A 21,626-nucleotide genomic window follows, 5' to 3' on the forward strand; every position below is an offset into this window, starting at 1 on the left:
TCCCTCTTTAGATGCAAATGCAGACTATCAGTTCTAGTAACCTGTTTCTGATGGGTAGCATACTGCTTAGTTCTCTAAATTCTTTTTCATAAACTCCTGATTCTGTCTCCCTGTGGAGTGAGGGCCACTTTTTCACCATGTCTTTGATATTTCGGTTGTCTTTTCTAAGCTTTATAAAATGCTCGTCCATTCTTTGGAACGCGTATATTTAAGGAGCTGAGTAACATTTCTTGTCTAAGAAATACTGATACTATTAATTTTTGCATTTGTTTACGTTGTGGTACCACGATATGTTTTGAGATTCTGCTATTTCATCTCATGACTACTTCTGAGGGATAACTTGAAGGAAAATTATACACCCGCCTGTGTCAGTTGCAAGCTGTTTGCTTTAATTCTTTGCGCATTTTAAAGAGCAGGCTATCAATTTCAAGTGCTGCTTCTCTCATAAACTGTAAAGGGTGATTGCGTTGCTGAGTAACTGCCGCATTTTATCTCAAAAATGTCAATTTCAATGAGTTTGCAAGTGCAATGCAATCTTTTACAATGAGGACTTAAAAAGTGAAATTCGTCGCCGGTATAAGACAAGCACCATCAACTAAAATTGCATCAGTTTTTATGAGGAGAATTCGACCCCATTTCAGCGTGAGCTATTGTAATCAACCGTAGTTTTGTGGGAAAGGCTGGTAGCAAATTTTGAGGCTACTGTTAGTAATTCATTCAGTAATAAGTTCTATTGTCATTGGAATTTTAAAGCATATGGAACACCAGCGGAGCGATAGACCTAATTATTTGTCATCTTTTGCTGCTTTCTTCTTTTCCGAGAGATTGACAATGTTTTTAGCTGTTCCTGCTTTGAAACTCATGGACATGATAGTTATTTTTTATAAACATGTCATTTTTAATAAATTCATTAAAAGGAGCAGAGTTTAAAATTAGCAAACAAGGACTGACTGCAAGGACTGCTTCTTCAATTTACCACTTGCACATTGCTTCTAACTTCTGCCTTTATATTGATAGAACCTGCAAATCAAAGTGTGATAGAAATGACCATATGTACAGGGAGGATACATACACCATATATGTTGGTAGGATAGATCAAGGCAGTCCAGATCTCTCAAGTACACACGAGACAGTGTGCTGGTGGAATATATTGTATATATTGTATAACCATTCTACATCTACATGCACAAGAGCTGGATTGGAGGTTTTTGTATCCCAGCGGAGGCAGCAGCAGGAACCACTCGTCTTCCTGTGAGGTTATGGCAAAGTAGAGGTAGTCTTCACTGGAGAAAGTTTTTGCCAGAGCAGCAGTGTCTTGCTTCCTCTCGAGCTCCTAGCTATGGACAGTTGCTAGCCAACAGAGTCACATTACTAGCTAATTCTGAAACAGGCTCTTGCCTCTTTGTGCAGGTATGTAGGTTGTTTACCCTCTTAACTCCTCTGTGTTTGATGCACAGCTGGGCTTTCTTCTATACCGGTTACACATTTTGCTCTGTAATAACAGCACCTTGTGTACATTAAGGTGTACCCAGGTTTTATAGGAGAGAGCTTTTGCTCTCATTTTTAGAGATCTACTCCTGCGATAACTCCCGCTCAACAAGCTGGTTTGAAAATACAGTAAAAAATAGCCTTTGCTGATCAGCTTACACTCAGACAGAGTTTAGCATACATTTGTATCCTTAGTCCTCTTAAAAGTTTTCATTCCCTACACTTTTAGAGCTTCATCATTTGTACCTTCATCAGATACTGTATTGTCACAGAAACGCCTCTGAGTGATGTTTGGTGGAGCAGCCCTGCAGCCCATTTTTGCTTTAGCGGGCAGAGTTCCTCTTTCAGGAGTGCTCACTAAGGGCACAGTTTGGCATAAGGCGCTAGGTGCTGAGGTTCTCGGAGTGCTCAAGGGAGAGACTTCAGATTCAGTTAACAGGAATGGTCTTATTTAGGTGCTCTAACTCACCTTGCAGAAACTAAGATATTTGTTTCAGTGCCAAGATGTTATACAAGGACTACATTTACTTCATGCCCTGCTGAGAGAAGCTAGCAAGAGCTGTTATCAAAGACTCCTTTTCTCCTCAGTCATTTAATAGTAGCAGCTTCTCTTTTGTGCTCTCGGAGAGCAGAATAGGAAGTGATAATCTCCTTGGAATACAGCAGACACCTGTTTGATAAGTGGTAATTGCATTATTCCTGAAAGATTATCACAGTGGTGCTTGTTTCTTTGTAATGAAACTCTGCTATAGAGGCAGAGCAGAGCTTCACTAGAAGGTGTATGAAAATCCATTGCAAAAGATTGAAGGTGTTTGGGACTCTGTAAACAGAGTTTCACTTTAAATGAGTTTATGATAAGTGGGATCACTGTGTAATTGCAGAAGAAAGCTATGAAAAAGAAAAACATCACTTCTGTTGTTTTATATGTGAGGGAGAATGTTTGCTGTTGTTAGAACTTCACCAAGGGTTTGCTCTAGTTTTGTGTAGAGCCTGATACACTAGTCTCAAATGCTTCCTTTAAAAAAAGTGGTCTTTAAATAATATTAAATTGCTCCATAGATAACCTTTAAATGCTTAGAATGGAGCTAATCTGGTCCTCTATTGAAAGTGTCGGTTCAAGTCCTATAAACTGTTGATAAAACATGGAACCAAGAAAGTATTAGTTGATAAATCTATTTTAGACAGATAACTTCCTCTGCCAAACAAGAGGTGATCTCAGTTTTCAATACTGATACTGGATTGAATTCCTTTTCTAAATGGAGCTAGTGCCCAGTGGTCAAAACACAGACCTGAGACAGATTTGTAGCTCTGCAATCTTTCTTATGACATTTAATAAAACACTTAAGCAAGTCAAGCCTTCTGCTTTCTGGGAGCAAGCCGAGATTTAATGCCAAACTTCCGTAAAAGTCAAACAAAAGTAGCTACATGGCTTCCCCTGGATGTCAGTAGAAACTGATCACCGTATTTTTGTTAAATGGCTAAGAAAATCCAGTCTAAAATGCTGGGAATATTTTGTGAGGTCTCCAATTAGAAAGACCCTTTATAAATGTTTCAATTTTTTCTTATTTATGGTCTTTATCTTTTGCTTGTCACACTTGAAACTATCCTACATCAACCAAGCACATTCAATATGTAGTTTTACTGAATGAAATAAATGTGTTTTTAGCTGCAACCATCCCAACCCAACAACTTACCATTTAAGAATACTAAATTAGTTTTTAGCATCAATAGAATTTATTGTTTCTAGTTTTGAGACTTTGTCCTTTAATGAAGAAGGTTATATACTTAGTGCTTTTAATGTACTGATGTAAAGAGTTAAAAGCATTTCCATTTATTCCAGGTAAGAGAAACAAAAATAGAAACAATCATCCTTTTCAGAAGCTCATTTTCAGAAGGCAGTAACACTGTGTTTTCAAAAGGCTAACATTACAAAAATCCTATTCCTTGGATAGTGATATCCAGGAAGAAGAGGCAGCATAAAAAGCCTATCAATGTTTGAGCCATTTGTTGAATTCTGCTTGAACAACTGCTTGAATTCTGCCAGGGAATTATCTAGTGCTGGAAACATATCCAGGCACTCTTCTGTTTGCCATCCAAAGCATTGTATAATGTTGTGAAGTAAATGGCATCCCACCATAGACCAGAAACGTGCCAAGTATTTGGCTGATACTCTTTGTGAATGCAAAGCAGTTTCCAAGATGTATCCGTGAATATCTCTGGGCAATATGTGATCTGGATGAGTGTTATGAGGTTGTTTGTTGGTTAATACTGTTGCTTAGAATTGTTTGTACCTTAAAAATCTGTTTAATTTTTTTTTCTCTTCTGAATAACAAAAAGTAGGCGATTTGTGATCAGACTTAGAACAAACAATGCTGCTGTACCCTCTTCTGTGGCAATTACATAGTTACTTAAAGAAAATATCTGAAACCTACAGACACCATGTTTCAACACAGAAGTCACAAATGAAACAGGACAATGTTAGTGCCTTGATTCCTTTTCAGCCTTTACACTGCGAAGAATTTTGAGGAAAGGAAATATGGGAAGGCAGGTTAACTCTGTTCAGTGCTTTTTGCGGTTGTTAGGAGTCTGAATCTATGTTAAGTGCAGCTGAATTTTTCACAGTTGCCATTTGAGTATCGAAAGTAAGATTTATCAGTATCACAAAATACCATAACCAGACTGCAAAGCATATGACAGAGAACACTCATCCACAGAGAACTGATGGATGAGTGGGGGCTGGTGCTTTCCCACGTTTTCAGGTGCTCTAGAGGGACTCTCATCCTTTTTTCTTACAGACCTTTTCTTTTGTTTACCTTGATCCTCTCATTTGGCAACATGAAATGGATGAATGCTTTGACTCCTGGTATTTGTTGTCACCCAAAGGCAGCCTCTCTATGGCTTGGGAAAGGTTGGGAATCCCAGTTTCTCTATGGATAACACTCTTTTAGATGTAATAGGTATTGTTTTGGTGAGAGAATATTTATTTTTGATTCCTGAGACCTTCAGGAATGTACAGTGAGTTACGACCTGTTCCCGGGCATGTATGCTTTATACATCAGTTCACACAGGTGTACTTATTAATGAACTCACTTAACCAATTTACATGCATAAGTTTTAACCACTGAGTAATTAGTGAAGGCATTGCCGAGGAACTGGAAATTTGGGAAATGTGTCATTATTTGCATATCAGTATAAAGCAATTACTAAATTAAAGAGTGCACGTTGTGACAAACATGAAGCTCCTTTACTGTTGCTTTGTCAGTGCACATTAACATCAACTTGATGTGAAAGCCTGGCTTTCTCTGCATGAACTAAAAATCCTAAGGCAGAAGTACACAATGAATCACCCAGAGTTTGGAGGCTAGCGTGCTGAATTGCCTTGGGGTTCAGACTGAGGAAAGAAAAAACTGATGTAAAAGACCATTGAGAAAACGTATCAGTGGAAAGTAATTAACTCAAGATCCACAATTAGCCTCATGGTCTATACTTAACTGTGTTCCAGGTCTTTCAGCGATCATTTAATTCTGTTACCCTGTGTTTCAAATAGCTGCAAATGGCTTGGCAGATTTTTCATCCTTTTTAATATTTACAGTTTTTGTCTAAGAAGAAGAAAGAGCTCTGTAAGTGATCACGGGTATTTGTTTCACTCTCTCAAGTATATCTCTTTCTTAGTAGAATCAGTTGTACAAGGAAATATTATTTTCCTTTTGTTTCCTTTAAATATATTTATGGTTTGAAGCAACATTAAGTACTACAGTATCGGTCCTTCTGCTTTAATTCCTAGCTAGGCTTAATCAAACGGGAGCTAATCAAAACCGGGGGTGATTTTCTCTTTCATTCAGCTAGCAAATGAGAGTGATAGATTCACAGTAGTACGGCTGGTGATTAACAGCAACCGTAGCAAAAATTGGCATGTGTGTTCAACCAGTGTACCAGAGCTGGGTGTTCCCAGAGGAACAGGCGCAACTTTTTCTCAAGCTTATACAGAAGCTCTCAGCAGTGTTTTGTGAAGCTTGCTTTATCACGGTTGTTGCTGTGAGCCCAGCACCCCTCATCTGGTGCCTGGAAGACGCAAGTGGCCTGTTCACCGTGCCATGGACTCATCTCCAGCCTCCCTCCTCCCACGCGGGGTGCTGTTTATCCACAAGTTAATTCCAGAGCATCTTCACCACGCTGCTGCCTTCAGCACCTTGTGTAAACATCTCCCAGGGTAGTGCCTTTTTACTGCAGCAGAAGGAAAAAGATATGGATGTTTAGTATGCAACCTTTTGGAATAAACTGCAGAATAATTTTTGGGAATTAAGCAAAGCAATCTCGTAAGATTTTCTTTTTTTAAATTTATTAATATTTTGGATACCTTTTTCAGTTCAGATCTTTCTGAACTTTTGGGTTCTCTCTCTTAACTCTATAGCATTCTTTTGTGATCTTAATCTTCATTATAGTTTGAAGCTCTACCATGGGAACATGACTGAAATCCTTGGAATGAATTTCCTACAACCTGTGTTGACAGGTTTAAATTACATACTCTGACACTGTTCTTGTGGCTGGATTAGAAACTTTTTTCCAAGTTAAACCTGCGATAAGTAATTGTCACAGCGCGCTGGCACAATGCTAATTTGAAGTGACGTGTCCAAACTGGCCTCAGTAACATGAAGAACCCTAACAGGTGTGAGGGGTGGATCTTCCCGTGGGCCCTGCTGAACTTCTAACAGGGGAAAAAGAGTAGAAGAAGTGAAATGAACCTTGAATAAAGCTGTCAGCAGTAATTATCTCAACAACACTTTGTGAGGAGTTAAAATAAGCATTGCTGATTTATAACCTGAACACACTCCACCCTAGAGATTTTTTTCATCCAGTTAGTGTTTAAAATGAAACGTTGAATACCTGTCAAGATATTTTTTTGTGTTGAAGATGCAGCAGGAAAATGAAGTTATTTTCCAGAGGAAGTTAATTTCAAGGGCTGTCAAATGTTTTAAACTCTTGTTTTAATTTTAATGTTTGCACAACAGTTTAATAAAACAAACAAACCTAGAGCATACTTGACTCTTTCCCCGCTAATGCTGTTTGATGTCAAAAGATGAAGTGGCTAATGTTGAATTCCGTCCACTTTTTATTGTTGTTCAAGGAGGAATGAGGGTTTACATGGTGGAAGGTGAGCTTTGGTTGGTTCATTTATTTGTTAAAATTAGGTACTGAACTTGCATACTAATATCTTGTTGACCAGTATACACTGAAGAGAGCCCTTCAGTTCCAGATAGTGAATCTTTGAGTCTTGTAATTAATTTCATAGTACAAAAAGCCCTTGTTTCAGTAAATTAAAAAAAAGCATTTGGTAGGCTTTTTTTATGAATTACAATGTACCTTCATTTTATAGTGGGACATTCATACAGTGGTAACACTTGTTTTATGTATACAGTGTATTTCAGTATGGGTATACTGAAAGAATACCTGCTAGCTTTCACAAAAGATAAATGTTAATTCACAGAAAACCTTTGAGCTCTTGAAGTTTTAAACATTACTTTTAAAATGAACATGTGGGAATTCTTAAGTCATGTATAACTTTGACTTTGTGCAGATTACACACTGAAAGCAAGATAGATTGTTTAATGTATACAGCGATAAGTGATGGGATTGGAACGTGTTGAGTGTGTATTTGTTCCCAAGGAATTTAGGAAGTGTTTGAGCACAAGAGGCTGCCCACACATTGTTAATAATGCTTAGTTAAACACTGAGAATTAGAGGCACGGCAAGAACAACCTCATGTGAAGGATCTCTTCTGTCATAGCATCATTTTTCTTGCCATGATGATACTCTGAGTATCCTCAGAAATAGCATGAGTTGTTTGGGAGTCGACCACCTCATTCCTGCATGGGTTGGTCTCCCTGTGTTTGGGTCTCCAACCAAGAGAGTTGAGTGATTCTCCAGAGAGTATCAGATGGCTCCAGGAGTGCCAAAAAATTGCAAAAGACTTCCTGCACTCTTATTTCCCCTGCTTCAATATTCATATTCAAAGGGCTGTGCTGGATGCACTTAGAAACCACTGTTTTCTTCAACTCTGTATAATGGCGAACTTCCCAGTCTTACCTTTCAAGTGGGGAAGTAAAACTTCACCTGCCATCGTTCACTTGCTCTACCTCTCCTCCCTCCCTTTTACAATTGGAATTTTCCCATATGCCACATTAACTGCTACCTCCATTTCACCACACAAATATTCTTTGCTTTATGTTTTGCTCACTTCTTTAATCTTAAAAAGGGTAGGTTACAAAAGGAAAACGGAGATGCTGGAAGCGGCCTTACCTGTGTAGAGTAGCCTGACCAGTCTTGCTCCAAAGGCAAACAGCAAGCAGGATAATTTATTTTCTGGATATTTCCAGTAGATTGCATTTTGATTTGTTCCTGTGTCTTTTGGGAGTGTAAAGTTAGGTTGAACTGGTCTGTAGTTCCCTACATAACCCTGAGGTTCTGGCTTGAAACCTGAGGTCTGAGGCATAGGTCTGTGCCTTCATCCAGCCCTGCTGAAAAAAAGTATTTCTCTCTGATTTCCTGTTCTGCACACTTAGTATGGTAGTATTTTTGAACAGGGAACTTAATTTGTCTGGTGAGAAGAGAGAGATGACGTTTTGGTAGGCTGTGAGAAATTAACTTGTTTGGATTTTTCTGCGATGTGCCCGTCAAGAAGAAGAGATTAGCAATGATGACTGCACCTTGCAGACGTCTAAACTGAAGTCTGTCTAGACTAAAAGCAAGAGAATTTCACATTTATCACAATGTTACCTACCCTGGCTGAAATGACAGAGAATGGACTGAACCTGAAGATATGGAAAACTCCTTTGCAGGAGCCATGTCGTTCAGCCAAGAGGTAGAAAATGGGTTAATTGTTTTGTCTTGTCTATTATGTTACTACTGTTGGTGCACTTTGGCTATGAAAGCATTTGACCCCTACGATGCCTCATATCGGAGCTCAGCTAGTAGTACCGTATGCACATGGAGTATAATAGAAAAACTAGGACAGAAATGTTCCTTTTCAAACTTTTTCTTCCTTCCCAAACTACATGTAGTTGTCAAAAAAAGACGTTTCCCCCAAGCATCAATACAATGCCTACAAACAGACATCTGTAGGGTCATTGTCATTTATCATACTCAGGGAGTTACATTAGGCTATAGTAAAAGGTCATATAACAAAATCATATGTTTAATATGAAAACTGAAATATTTGATAAAGCTCCTCCCTTGCTTCTCTATCCTTATCCCTTCTTTTACCTGATGAGGGGTGAAAAGCATCATAGTAATTACCCCAACAAATAAAAGGATCAAATTATATGATAATCAAATTTTCACAGTGGTGACACCTGCAGTCACTGAGTATTTTGCAGTGGGCACCTCTGTCTTAGGTCATTTTGAATAATTGAGCATGGCGTGTTATGAAATGTACTCAGTCATGTTTGTTTCTTTATACATTAGCCATGTATCAGTGAGTAAACCAGTAAATGAAAAAGCTAAGCAACTCACATTTTGAGCACAGTGAAAGGGCTGTCACATGGAGTATTTGAACCAGGATTAGGTTGCAGTCTGTAGGCAACAGCGCATTCATTTCTGATTAAGAATTTTTTGTATGGTATATATGGATTATAAACCTCCTCATGTGTACTGCAGCCTGGATGCAATCTCTAGAAAGAGTTCTTGTGCAGCTGGTGATCTGCTGATTTATAAATATTTTTGGGGGGACATCATTTCCATGTTTGTTAATCTATTTATTTCTAACATGCAGTAAAATTGTCATGAAACTGCAGCTAGCTAATACTGGCAAGCTAGCTACGGTGAAAGTACTAAACAGCAGCCACAAATGTCTGTTAGGTTTCATAGTTGGTATGTACTGCAATAATAACTATCAAGGGTGGTTAGAAGCTTTTAGTTGTGGTAGAATTCCCTTTGTTAAAACAGCTCTGAATCAGAGGCTCTTCAGGCTTAGCATGAACTTCTGTTCTTAATTAATTAGATAACTTTTTACTTAAAATGGCTTTACAATGTTTGCAGTGAGTGTTGCTCGCATACTGCTGTTGTTTCCAGGGCAAAACAAAGTTTTTTGGTTTTCAAGATGTTTGTATAATCTCTATCAAAATTTGACTTCGCAGGGTGAGTAATAACATTTTGGGCACGTTTTTCTGGAGATAACCTTCTCTTACTTCTTAAGCGGAGCACTCAGCGGTAACAGTGAAGGCATAAACCATTCTCTAATACTGAGAGCTGCTGCAGTTACTGACTTGTAGAGGTTTATCCAGCCAAACTCCATATTGCAACACATGCTGACAGCAGATTTATTTTCAGTACAGGTACTGTGTGGGCTTGATTGTTTTTTTTTTTATCTCATTCTCAAGAAGGGGAAACCAGGCATTGCTAGTTTTCACCAAAATTAAGATACCTATAATGTAAAGTATAGTTCTGGAATTGGTTGAATGTGGTGGTCTAAAGATACTGCTTTACAGAGAGATGTATGGGAAAGGCACTGTGGTGGAGGGAGCATCTCATTGCCTGGGGCTAATAAAAGAGCTATAATAGAGATGCCATCTTGAAAGATTTGGGATAATGTAATCTGAGTGTTCGTTAACTGCTTCAGACGATAAAAAACAAAAGGCTAAATTATGTACTTTGTATGCTAAAGTCACCCACCTCCACATTTGAATATATGCAAGTTTTAATCCTACCTGTTTGACATTATAGAGTCTGAAAGGAGGCATTAGAAAGTGTTTACCTCCTTGGCAGTAACACATGGAGTGACATCTTTGGGAAGTTTTCTTTGTGGCTTCTTCCATCCAGCTGTGCCAGTGAGTACAGCTGGAAAGCTGGAACTATAATTTCACCTACCTTTTTTTCAGGATGCTAGAACTGGAGGGCAGGTTATTAAGGTTATTATTCCTTTCACCTGATATACTACAAGCTGACCTGGAGCAGGACCTGGGAATTAATATTGCTTTTTATGGGAGATTTATAAAGGAGATTCAAGTATCAGAAAGCATGCTCTTTTTTTTTTTTTTGTAAACCAGAATTCTGTTTGCTTACCTTATCTCTGAGTATTAAAGACAGAAAACATGGATTATTTTCCTTTACCTCAGGAGGAAATCACACTATGAGAATTCCTCCATTTAGCTTTCTATTGAAGGAGATTATATACAGCCAAACATAATTCTGTATTACAAGCTAATTCTGTAATACAAGCTGTTACAGCTGATTGAATAATTTGATTCATAGCAGTCAAGTGATACAGGCATTACATTTCTTTTTATGATCTTTCCACTTTTTATTTAAATACAGCCGGAATGTCCGCTGCAAGGTTTTTGTTCTGGGCTAAGTCTGCCATTGTCAGATAATGCCTGTTGCTTCACTTGCTGTGCATGAGCAAGTGAAACCTGGCATCATTGATAGACTCCTCTCCTTTGAGTATGGATCAAGTGTTCTGTGAATTTTTTTCTGATGCTTTGTAAGATTCATAGTTTGACCTTTGAATTTCTGAGAGTAAACGATCAAGGTTTATGTCCCCAAAATGTATTGGAAAATAAAATACTTTGCCATGGAAAAATATCACCCCAGTAAGTTGGAAAGGATTCTTCATACGAGTAGCTCAATCAATAAATATTGTTACCCTGTTACAGGGTAACTGAAATTGTTTCTCATTTTAAGTCGCCTTTTAAACAATCAAAAGCTGTTGGTTTTGTTGTTTTTTTTAAACTGACAAATACCAGGTGATAACTACTAAAGGGCTACTTTTAATAACTTGCCCTGAGTAGCAGGAATACTGCCTGTAAGAGCCTGTATGTTTAGGTAGATGTCTTAATGTACATTAAAGCAAATCAAATAAACAAAACTCCCCCACGTTCCAAAGCCTCAAAACTGTCACTGGCTCGTAGCAATCGAGTACTTAGAGAGCACAAAATACGTCAATATTCCTTCTCTCCTTAAGCATTATCACTTATGCTTGCTTGTTTTCAATGGTTCTTGTTAAAAAAAGTCACATCCTTTTAGAGAAAAGAAATCCCTTGATGACAAGGACCCTGTGAGCAGCACAGCCTCTCACGTTGTGCTGAAGGAAGTCCATTACACATCTGCAGCTCTTGTCTTCTGCAAGGTGACATGGTTTGCAGGCTTGTCTTGCCTATTGCACCTGTGAAACCCTGGAGTTCCTGGAGAAGTTTCCTGCTGTTGACAACAGCAGTAGGGAGTTTAATTTGCTCCAAACCTAGCTGATATGAAAGCTGTTCTACCAAAGATGGTTGACTATCTTGGCAGGTCATCCTCCATCTCATCCCTCTGGAAAGACCATACTTTGCAACAATCCCCAGAGCAGACGAAATGAATAAGTCTGTAAATTATTTGGTTTATGGCCTGCCTGTTTTCCTACCATAATTTATTTCCTAAAGTATGTGCTGTTTTAAATACAGGCAGCTTACTGGCAAGAAGAGTTGTCTTAGTTTTATTCAGATTACTGGATTGCTGTGTCTGTCTTTACATGGAGCAGAGTATTTCCAAGATGACTGTGACAGTTGAGGAAGAGGAAGAAGGTCCAGTTCTTTACAGGTTATTGCTTTCAGCTGGCCACTTTGGATGTTCAAGTACATTCTATAAGGTATTAGAAAGCTCTTGGAGCTTGCCTTCATACTTTCCTCATTAGACATGGTTGCCTTTAGAAGCGTATTTAAAGTGCTGTTTTTCTTCATCAGCGTGTCGCCTAGTACAAGACCAATTTGTCATATCCAGTTACTACTTTCCTGATGCAGTGCACCAAGCTTATAATTTTTGTATCTGCATTTCTCTGCAGCTGCAGTTCTCTGCTGGTATGATTCCTTCATGATCTTACTACTGTTTTATCTTTCTCGTCTTCAGTGTCTTGATTATATATCTCTGGACTGGTACAAGAGGCTGAGTTTGCTCCTTCCTTTGTAGTTTCAGAAGTCTGCAAGAGTGGGAGTTAAGTTGTGCCAGCAAACTCTAGAGGACTGCAAACTTGTGAGGTGGTGGACTTGTAGTTTTTCCTATTACTCTGAGAATGTGCTGGCAGCACTCTGGAGTTACATGTTCTCAATTACTTCTTTCCCTGCTGCAGACATACTTGTATCATGAAATACTTGAAAAAATAGTCTTTTTAGATTGTTCTAAAAGATACTTGTAGAAGCTGCTGCATAAAAATTGTGTTTCCTAACAGGAAGAATAATCTGTTGCTTAAAACAGCTGGTCTTAGTCCAAATTTGGCAAATATTTCTAGGTTGACCTGGAAAGTTCTTGGCGCAGAATCCTGCATGTTCGGATCAGAAATTGCGTAAATTCATCCCCAGTTATTAATGTTGGCAATAGAAATGCAAATCATCTTACACTGAACATTTCCAAATAAATTCAGTGTCTTACTGTTGGAAAGCACCAGTGAGAGTTAGACTCACTTTTTATCTCTCTAAATTGTAAGGTTTGGTAGTGGTCTTTCTTTTAGTTGTTAAAATGTAATTCAAATGTCCTTTGTGCACTTTTAGCCCAGGTTTTACCATTACCTTTTGCATATCAGTAGCAATCTATTCAATATCTCTACTGTCTCCTAATAGGATTGTTCTGCTGCCATTTTCCCTGGAATGTTTCAAGGCTTCATTTTTATTGCCCTCCGTAAAATGCTATAGAAAGCCAAATAGGAGATGACTTAAACTTTCGACAAGCACAAGTAGTCTATACACACTGTTCAGCAGGAGATCTGTTTTTTCAGTAATCACCTTGAGCTACTTGCAAATTGTTTTGCCTATTTCTGATTCTGTTTCACTTTCCAACTCATGTACCTCTCAGCTGTGAGACCTTTGGAGTAGGGATTTGTCCACGTGTACATTTGCTGCCTAGAAAAATGAACTAACCTTACTTATTTTTGCTCTTATGTATATTTATTTCATAATCTATCTCTAGCTCATTATTGATGCCACGTCATCCTTTGTTTAGCATTGATAGTTTTATTATTTCCAAAATAAAGTTTAAACTTCCTGGTACAAGAGTCTCTCTTGAGAGAAGACTCTCTCCTTTATCTTAGAATGAAGGCAACTTAGTTCTAGGGCGATGTTCATGCTGCTAGATGATTTTGAAATGAAAGGCAGAGCTTCTATTTGTCCTAGCCTTTCCTTTACAAAATAAAAAACACCTTAAAAAAAGAAACGCTCAAGGGGAGGGTGATTTCTCACAAAAATGTGCACAAAAACCCCAACATTCCAGCAACTGTCTGGAGAGTAGGATGAAATGTGCTCTGATGTTGAACCCCTTCTGCTGTTAGCTCATTTTTGAGAGACGCTTTGACACTATAATATAGGGTTGCAAATTGGAATTGCAACACCCTGCTATTGGGCCAAGTGATGAAGCAGCATAATAACTGCTTGCTTGATCTTACCACTCTTTCTTTAATGTGTATGTAAAAGATATCGGGAGCCTTTCCAGGCATCTGTCAGGGTATTTGATGCTATTAGATAGAGAACTTCAGTCTGTGTGTGGTTAGTGTGCGTGTGCGTATGTTTTACTAGTGTTTTATATAGTGTGGTAAGTACAGGGCAAAGTTTCAGGTTTTAGAACAGTTGGGGTTTGTTTATTATTAAAAGCTTATAAAAATACTAATTAAACTGGTGGGTTATTCTGTACAGAGAATACAGTTCTTATGCTCTTGTCACAGGAGTTATATAGGTAATTGGTCTTGACCTGTATGTCGTCTTTAATATTTCATTTGCTCCAGAGTATTATTGCTCACTTCCTTCAAGACGATAGATGGGCTTTTTATGCAGCTAAACTTCTGTTTAACCTTGCTATGAGAATGTGACAGTAGGCTAGTTCAGACAGGTTAACATTCATTTGGTAACCAGCCTGCCTAATCAGCCTGCTTCAACCTGCAGCAGATTAAATCTTTGTGAGTTCTAGCAGGCAAGTGATAAAGTCATTCTGAATTATGTATAAAAATAAATGGGGTATTTTCAGTGCTTATGGTAGTAAATGAAATGTAAGGTTTATGATTGATTTGATTTTTGTGGAGGGTGATTGCAATTTATTTTACCTTAATGCTATTGCAGTCTAATTAGGAGGATGCTGTATTTCTCAAATGCATAATGTAAGTCTCTTTATTCTGTGCCCTACAAAGATAGGAACAACTTTTATATCAGCTAGAAAATCTTTTTGTGTCCTCTCAGTGCTTCTTCTGAAGGAACCATTGGAAACAATTTAAGCATACAGACAGAACTGTCTTTCTCCGTGTTGCTAAGAATTGTACAGGATCAAATATTTTGTCATTGCCAAAATGAATCAGCTATTTTATTTAAGAGCTATTCACGTAAATTTAATCCACGTATTATGAAGATAGGGCTTGGGTGCTTCTGAGCATCCTACTTGTGGTCATCATCCTTCTGTGACCAGGCCTGATGGGCTTTCCAGAAGTGGTGGAAGGCTGGGTGTACACTTAGGCTGTGTAAAGAAAGATGTGAGGTGTGCTTGAAATGTAGCGGTGGCACAGACAGTTCTGATCATAGGCTGGGCAATTCTCATTTGTCAACATATTGATAGTACGTTTTTTAAATGCAACGTAAGTTCAGGATCAGATCTTCAAATGTTACTGTTTTGTGTTTGCTGGCATTGAACAGTTTTGTCTTTCAAACCATAGAATGGTTAGTGTTGGAACGGACCTTAAAAATTATCTAGCTCAACCCCCCTAGATGATGCTTTTTTCCATTTTCTGTCTTGTTAGTGTTAAAAAGTTGAGATTTATTCAAGGAGCAACAGGAAAAAGTGCTGCTTCTGGTGGAACTGGTTAACCAGCATGTATCCTGTCTGTTCTGACTGCGATTTCACCAGCGCTGTTGGGTTTGCATGTGTTCTTTTTCATATGTACCTTTGACATTAATGATGACCAAGACAGAGATGAAATGTTTACCCATTGTGATTGTGTCTTGTACATTGTCTGATGATAAAGCATTCTTTCAAAGTAGTATTTTTTGGCAAGGTGAAAACTGGTTTTAATTAGTTGTATCAGTAACTATCATCTTCACTTCAACATTTCCTTATTGATTAGGAAGGAAAAACTTAGGTTCATATCGCTGTAAAAGTTACCACATATAAATAATGTTTCAAAACTGATGTAAAGAAAATAACAAGACAATTTTGAGTTTGCAGTTCCATTTAGCTTGTTTTGATACTGCGTGTATACACATCTGTAAAGTCCGTTGTTTTTTTCTTTGACTTTTTTTATGTAAGAAGTCACTAACTTTTCAGGCCTCTTTTTTCATGTTTGTATGATTACTCCAGTCTTCTGTAGTGCAGTCTGCAGTTCGAATCTCTAAACACCCTTAAAGCAAAAAAATCCCAACCTTCAGTTGAGACGATGGCTTTAATAAATGGTCATTGCTTTGTTTGTAGATGACTCTAGCTGTATCGGGACTGACTTTTCCTTGCCATCGACTTACAGTTGGAAGAAGATCTTCACCTGTACAAACAAGGGAACAGTCAGAGGAGGTAAGAACACTGTCTTTATATTACCAGTGTACTCTAGAAAGAAGCAGGGAAAGCTCGTTTTGCAGTGGTCACTGTCCCTTCTATTGTCAGTAAAATTGCATCATAAAAGAATCAATTTAAAATTCCTGTAACACATAATTGTGACAGAGGAGCTGGGTAAATGAGTCATTGAAGAAAAAAGACAAAACCCAAATTAAACAAACCACAATAAGCATTGAAAAATACTCCAAATTAAATAGCAGGTTGAAACATTTGTTTCTAATCTTACCAGAAAGAGATGTTTGCAGTCTGTATAAACTCCCATTTTGTTGTTTCCAGCTATTGATAGTTTGGGTTAAAGTTTCCAATGCGTTTGTTCTTCCACAAAATGAATTTAATATGAGCAGTTTCCCATTTTCTAAACAGTTTTCGTACCATTTTTATTTAGAAAATTGTAGCACGTAAAGCTTATTTTGCTGCACAAAAGGGATGTTTCAGTCTGTTCAGCTCACTTAAGTTGGCAAGAGATAGCTGTGAGGTACAGTCAGGATGCAAGCCTGGATATGTGCTATTGAGTAGTGTTAAAAGCTAGAGGATGGTCAGATAATAACGTTCTAGTTATACCTGAAGAACTTCCTGGGTTAAATAGACGTTTATTGTTTTCTCCTGGGATCAGCCAGCATTACTATGTATTACTGCTGCTTTTCTTCATTCTTTCAGAACAATCTTGCTGGCTTTGTTTACCTGTAGAATTTTCTTGTTGTCTAGTTCATTCGCTAAATGGTCTTTATTTGAGGTTCTTTATGTGTAGCAGTTTTAGAGAGAGATCCAGCATATTTGGAGCATTTTGCTCCTCTTGTGGTCACTTGCACGCTAGAGATGAAATCATGTGTTCCATAATGCACTTTCAGGGATTCATGTAGATTTGTGTAGTTTACTGTAACTTCTAGGTCAAGTGAAGCTGAAATAGTCATTCATGAAAAGAAGTACAATTGGAAATAAGTTCATGCTGAATAGTTAAATGCAAGGCTTCCCTGAGCTGTTACGTTTCAGAGGACATGAAATCCAAAAGATCTGCTGTTGGGAGTTGGAGGAATAGATTAAAATAGGATAGATAGGTGCCTCTCCAAGGAGCATCCCCCCGCCATGCAAGTATTGCAGAAGCGGATAGTATCTGTATGTCTAAAATTGTTGATAGATTGTGTGGCTTTTCTTACTCTCCCTTATGCAATTAAACAAGCTGTATTAGAGGGGAAAAAACTTTAACTCTGGATAAAGTTGCTCAACTATGGTTATATATTTGAGAGACAGTTCCTTAGTTATTTAGTAACACATTTTGTCACATAATACTGCTCTGTCCACCAGATTTCTGTTAAAAATTAGATCTTATTTATAAGAAGCAATCTCATAATTCTGTATAAAATAGTAAAATAAAATGCAGTATAGCAAGTGTTTTTATAGAAACATATTTTTTCCCTGTAATTTCATGTACTTCATATTTCACTGAAGATGATGTCTGTAATAGATGCATATGGTTGATGCTTTCTGTTTTTATATAGCAATGCACAGATGTTCATATGGTTAGTGACAGTGATGGAGATGACTTTGAAGATGCTACAGAGTTTGGAGTTGATGATGGAGAAATGTTTGGAGTAGCATCATCTGCCTTGAGGAAATCACCAATGAGTAAGAACTAACAGTTACTTTACAATTAACTGGTGATTGTACAGTAATAGTGAAGGCAGAGAGTTATGATCGGTCTGTATAATATGAAACAGGAAAAGTGTCTTTTGATAGGAATGTTAGAATTGTTCCAGTGGATGTATCAAATAATGGTGTTGCAGACATAACTGGCGACTGTGAAAGCATCTCCTAGTGGAGAAAGATTTTTATCCAAATGGAAGGTTCTTTTATAGTTGAAGAACAGTAATTAGAAATTGTGATCTCTAACCAAATGTTCCTGTAGATAACTAAATTTCCACTTCTCTGTTAGGAAAATTCTACAGGTTTTAGCTTTGACCTATTGCAGTGACTAACATTTTTAGTCATTTATATTAAACAAATTTCTCAGTTGTTATTTGCCCTTGAATTATGAAAAGGATTGAACAGGAGTCCTCAGTTACCTCCTATATGCAGTTCTGTGTACTCTGATTCAAACTTGAATTAGTGTTAGATGTTTCTTGATAGCAAATATATGTAATAATATGGGAAAGTTTTGAAAATTACGTATAGGGAGTTTAAAAAGAAAAAAGAAAAGAAACTAGCAATACAGTTGGTCAAGCCTTTTAAGCCAGTCCGTTCGCTCTAATGTATTAAATTACGTCCAGAGTGTTAACTCTGAACAAATGCTGTATCACTTTACACTGGGCCTGAGGATTTTACTGTTTGGAAAGCCTAAATATATTCATGACAGTGTCTGGAAATTTCATGTCTTTCCAAAGGTTCATAATCAATAGTTAGTGAAATTTATACAGTCTCTTGGTAACCACTTCAGTAAGCTGTGAACATAAAAAAACTCTATGAAGCAAATGAGTTTGCATATTAAAACCTGTCTCCATAAGTTTGCATTTATTTTATGGTTTTCCTTGGGTTTTTTTAAGTGCCAGAAAATGCTGAAAATGAAGGAGATGCCTTATTACAATTTACAGCAGAGTTCTCTTCAAGGTAAGCTTAGCCTGTTATCCCTGCAGTTGTTACAAACGAAGTAAAAATTAGTAAATAATGCAAATAAAAATAAACCAAATTTGTGGGTTTTTTGGTGGGCTCATAGCACATTTAGACATCCTAATCTAGCTTGTTTTAAGATTAACTTTGTTAGAACTGTTTCTGAAAAAAATTTTCTCAGTCCAAGTTAGAGTGGCAGTTTCTTGCGTTGTTTAATTTGCCACTAATTAATATCATTAATCATGTAAGGGTCCAGAAAGATAATAAAGACTCATTTTTTATATATATATATATATATATATATATATATATATATATATATATATATAATTTTAAGATAATATACAGGAACAGAATAGCTGAAGCCAGTTAATATTGAAAAAGATATACAAAGTTGCAGGAAAGTTTTCCCAATAATGAAGTGGTTGGATAAATCTCTGCTTTTAAAAAATACGGAAATGCTGCTTTTTAAAAAAAACCCCACCTTTATACCACCAAGTTATACACTGTTAAACAGTTGCCATGTTTCATCAGACAGGTAGAAGCTGCAAACTAACACACTGCAAAGTTTGTGCCTTCTGTTTTAATTTCTCTGTGGTGAAATGTTAGTTTGTAATGTGAGGCATATTAATGTATATATAAGAAAAGCTTCAGTTAACCTTTAAGAATGTACTAAAGAGAAGAAACAAGTCACGATTGAAAAATTATGTAGAACTTGAAGATTGGATTTATGTAAACAAAGTTTTTATGCTCAAATTTGTAAGCTAGTAGTCAGTTACTTAGAGCTTTTGAATGGTGGGAGGCAGATGACTTCGATGTATTTCCCTTCTGTCCTTTAAAAGTGTAGTACTTAATGTTTCTGAAGTTTTAGCCAGTGAATTATATTTGCAGAATACATGAAGAGGTAGAATATTGAAACTGCATATTTTTAAGTTCTTGTATTAATTTGAAAGTTTATCTCAAATAGATACGGTGACTGCCATCCGGTTTATTTTATTGGATCATTAGAGGCTGCTTTTCAAGAAGCCTTCTATGGGAAAGCTAGAGATGTAAGTGTGTATTAAAATTACTTTATTTAATAGGGGAAAAATGGAAATTGCTGTAAATGTTTCATCTTTATTCTTAAAAAGATAACTCTAAAATGTAGTTATCTTTTATTGTTTGTCAAATGTTACACGCATTTAGTTGTCTGACTGAAATACTTGGTTGTTGTTGTTGAAATTACAGTGAATAACTTACCATTCCTAATCATTCAGGCTGTGTTTTTATTGGAATCCTTTAGTCTTCAGGGCTATTCTATTTCTTTTTCTTTTCCCTCAACCCCTTGTCCCTTTTCTTCCTGAAATAATGGTGTCCTAGCACCAGATAACACTGGCTTGCGAGTCTTGTGGTTGATAAGTTCAACACTGTGTGTTGGTAACTCCTTTGAAGGATGACTAATGAAATTGTAAATTTAAATTGAAAGGTCTCTGAAATACAGTGTGCTTTTTTTTTCCCCCTTTGTACAGCCTTTAGCTGCCAAATGAATTCCGGTACTAAGGTTTAGTTATTTAGTTTTTCTGTGCATCCAACCAGACATCTCAAGTTTCTGTTTTTCCATGCACAGTTTTCAAATCAGTATTTTAATAAAGCTAGAATGGGGATAGTTTATTTAAGTTTTGGTGACTTGATTCACTAAGGAGAAACCCAAACCCCTGCATAATCGAGCATAGAGAAAGCTGAAACACAAACAAGAAAATCACGCAGTTTAAATTTACTTTTTGTTGTCTTGATAGATATTTAATTTTAAAATGCAGCATGTTTTGGCTGCCTGTAGTTATGCATGTTGGAAGGTATGGTTATATTAGGGATAAGCGTGCACTGTTACAAATCTACAGTGTAGTATTCTTAAGTTCACACGTGCTTAACCTGTTGTACGTACACTCGAAATCTAGTGAATATTTTCATGTCTCTGTACAGATTTCAGAGCATAAATGGACACGTAATTCAGTGACAAAGTATTAATTTAGAGTAACTCGTTAAAGTAGACCTTAATGCTGGTTTCAAAGAAATCATAATAATTCAACAAGATAAGTGTTTGAGTTAGGAAGCTCATTTTGAGTCATATTACCTTAAATTGTTGACAGCATATCAGTATAATCATGGACAAGAGCCTATTAGGAACTTTCATATGTAATTTTATACCTATAAATCTGAAATTAATGCAGTGCAGTTACTTATCTTTCTAACACTCGAAGTACTACTTACACTGCTAACGTAGCAGATCTGAAATTCATGTCACTTTCTATTTCTGATATTTTCCAATGTAAAAATTGCCTAAGTTTTGAAAGCTCTCCCTCCCAACTACCCTGTGAAATGACATGATTTTTATTGTAACATTCTGACTTTAAACAAAGGTATAAGAATATATAAAATACCATTTAGTTTTACTCCTTTTTTTTCCTGTTACAAAGTTGGAGGTTTTTTCAGTACTGCCTCCTGGAATTCATAAGGGATACATTATTTTTTTTTATAATTGCACTTCATAAAGTAATTCAGTATGTACATCAGTGTAAGAAAAAAACTTAGGAGAAATTGCAACCTGTATGTCTTGTCTTCTAATTTATACTATGGAGGGCACTTAATTTTACCAGGGCAACAGATGAGCTTCAGGCACCAGCATTCTTCACTTGAAGTGAGAAATTGAGTTCCAAGAGTAAATAAAAACAAGATTGAAGGTTTAAATCCTCTGCTAGGCTTTTTGAACTTATATACTCATTAAATGTTTATTGGAGTGGTGGGATTACGAAGGATTTGAGTAGCTTCATCAACTGGTATATACTTAATCACTAAGTAAAACACTACATTTGATAGAGTGTTTCTCACGATGCCACACTCAATCCATCTTAATGAAAACCGCTTCAAACTGATTTAATTTGAGAGCACTTGGCAGCTTGAGTGCTCAGAGATCTTAGCCTTTTCTTGACAAATTCTCAATGCTGTCCAGAGCAGAAGGT

The 21,626-nt window shown here is 37.0% G+C and overlaps 1 protein-coding gene across 1 annotated transcript in view; it reads left to right on the forward strand.

Moving 5' to 3' along the window:
• FAF1 (Fas associated factor 1) overlaps positions 1-21,626 on the forward strand; it is a 169,855-nt gene that overhangs the window by 93,823 nt on the left and 54,406 nt on the right. The window contains exons 9-12 of the mRNA XM_057401776.1: positions 15,892-15,987; positions 17,526-17,652; positions 18,567-18,630; positions 19,598-19,679. Coding sequence (XP_057257759.1) covers positions 15,892-15,987; positions 17,526-17,652; positions 18,567-18,630; positions 19,598-19,679 — 369 coding nt within the window. The remainder of the gene's footprint in view (positions 1-15,891; positions 15,988-17,525; positions 17,653-18,566; positions 18,631-19,597; positions 19,680-21,626) is intronic.

This window comes from Pezoporus wallicus, unplaced genomic scaffold, assembly GCF_028554395.1.
Source record: "Pezoporus wallicus isolate ANWC-B61680 ecotype Strahan unplaced genomic scaffold, APGP_CSIRO_Pwel_v1 contig_1035, whole genome shotgun sequence".
In the NCBI taxonomy this organism is placed as follows: Eukaryota; Metazoa; Chordata; class Aves; order Psittaciformes; family Psittacidae; genus Pezoporus; species Pezoporus wallicus.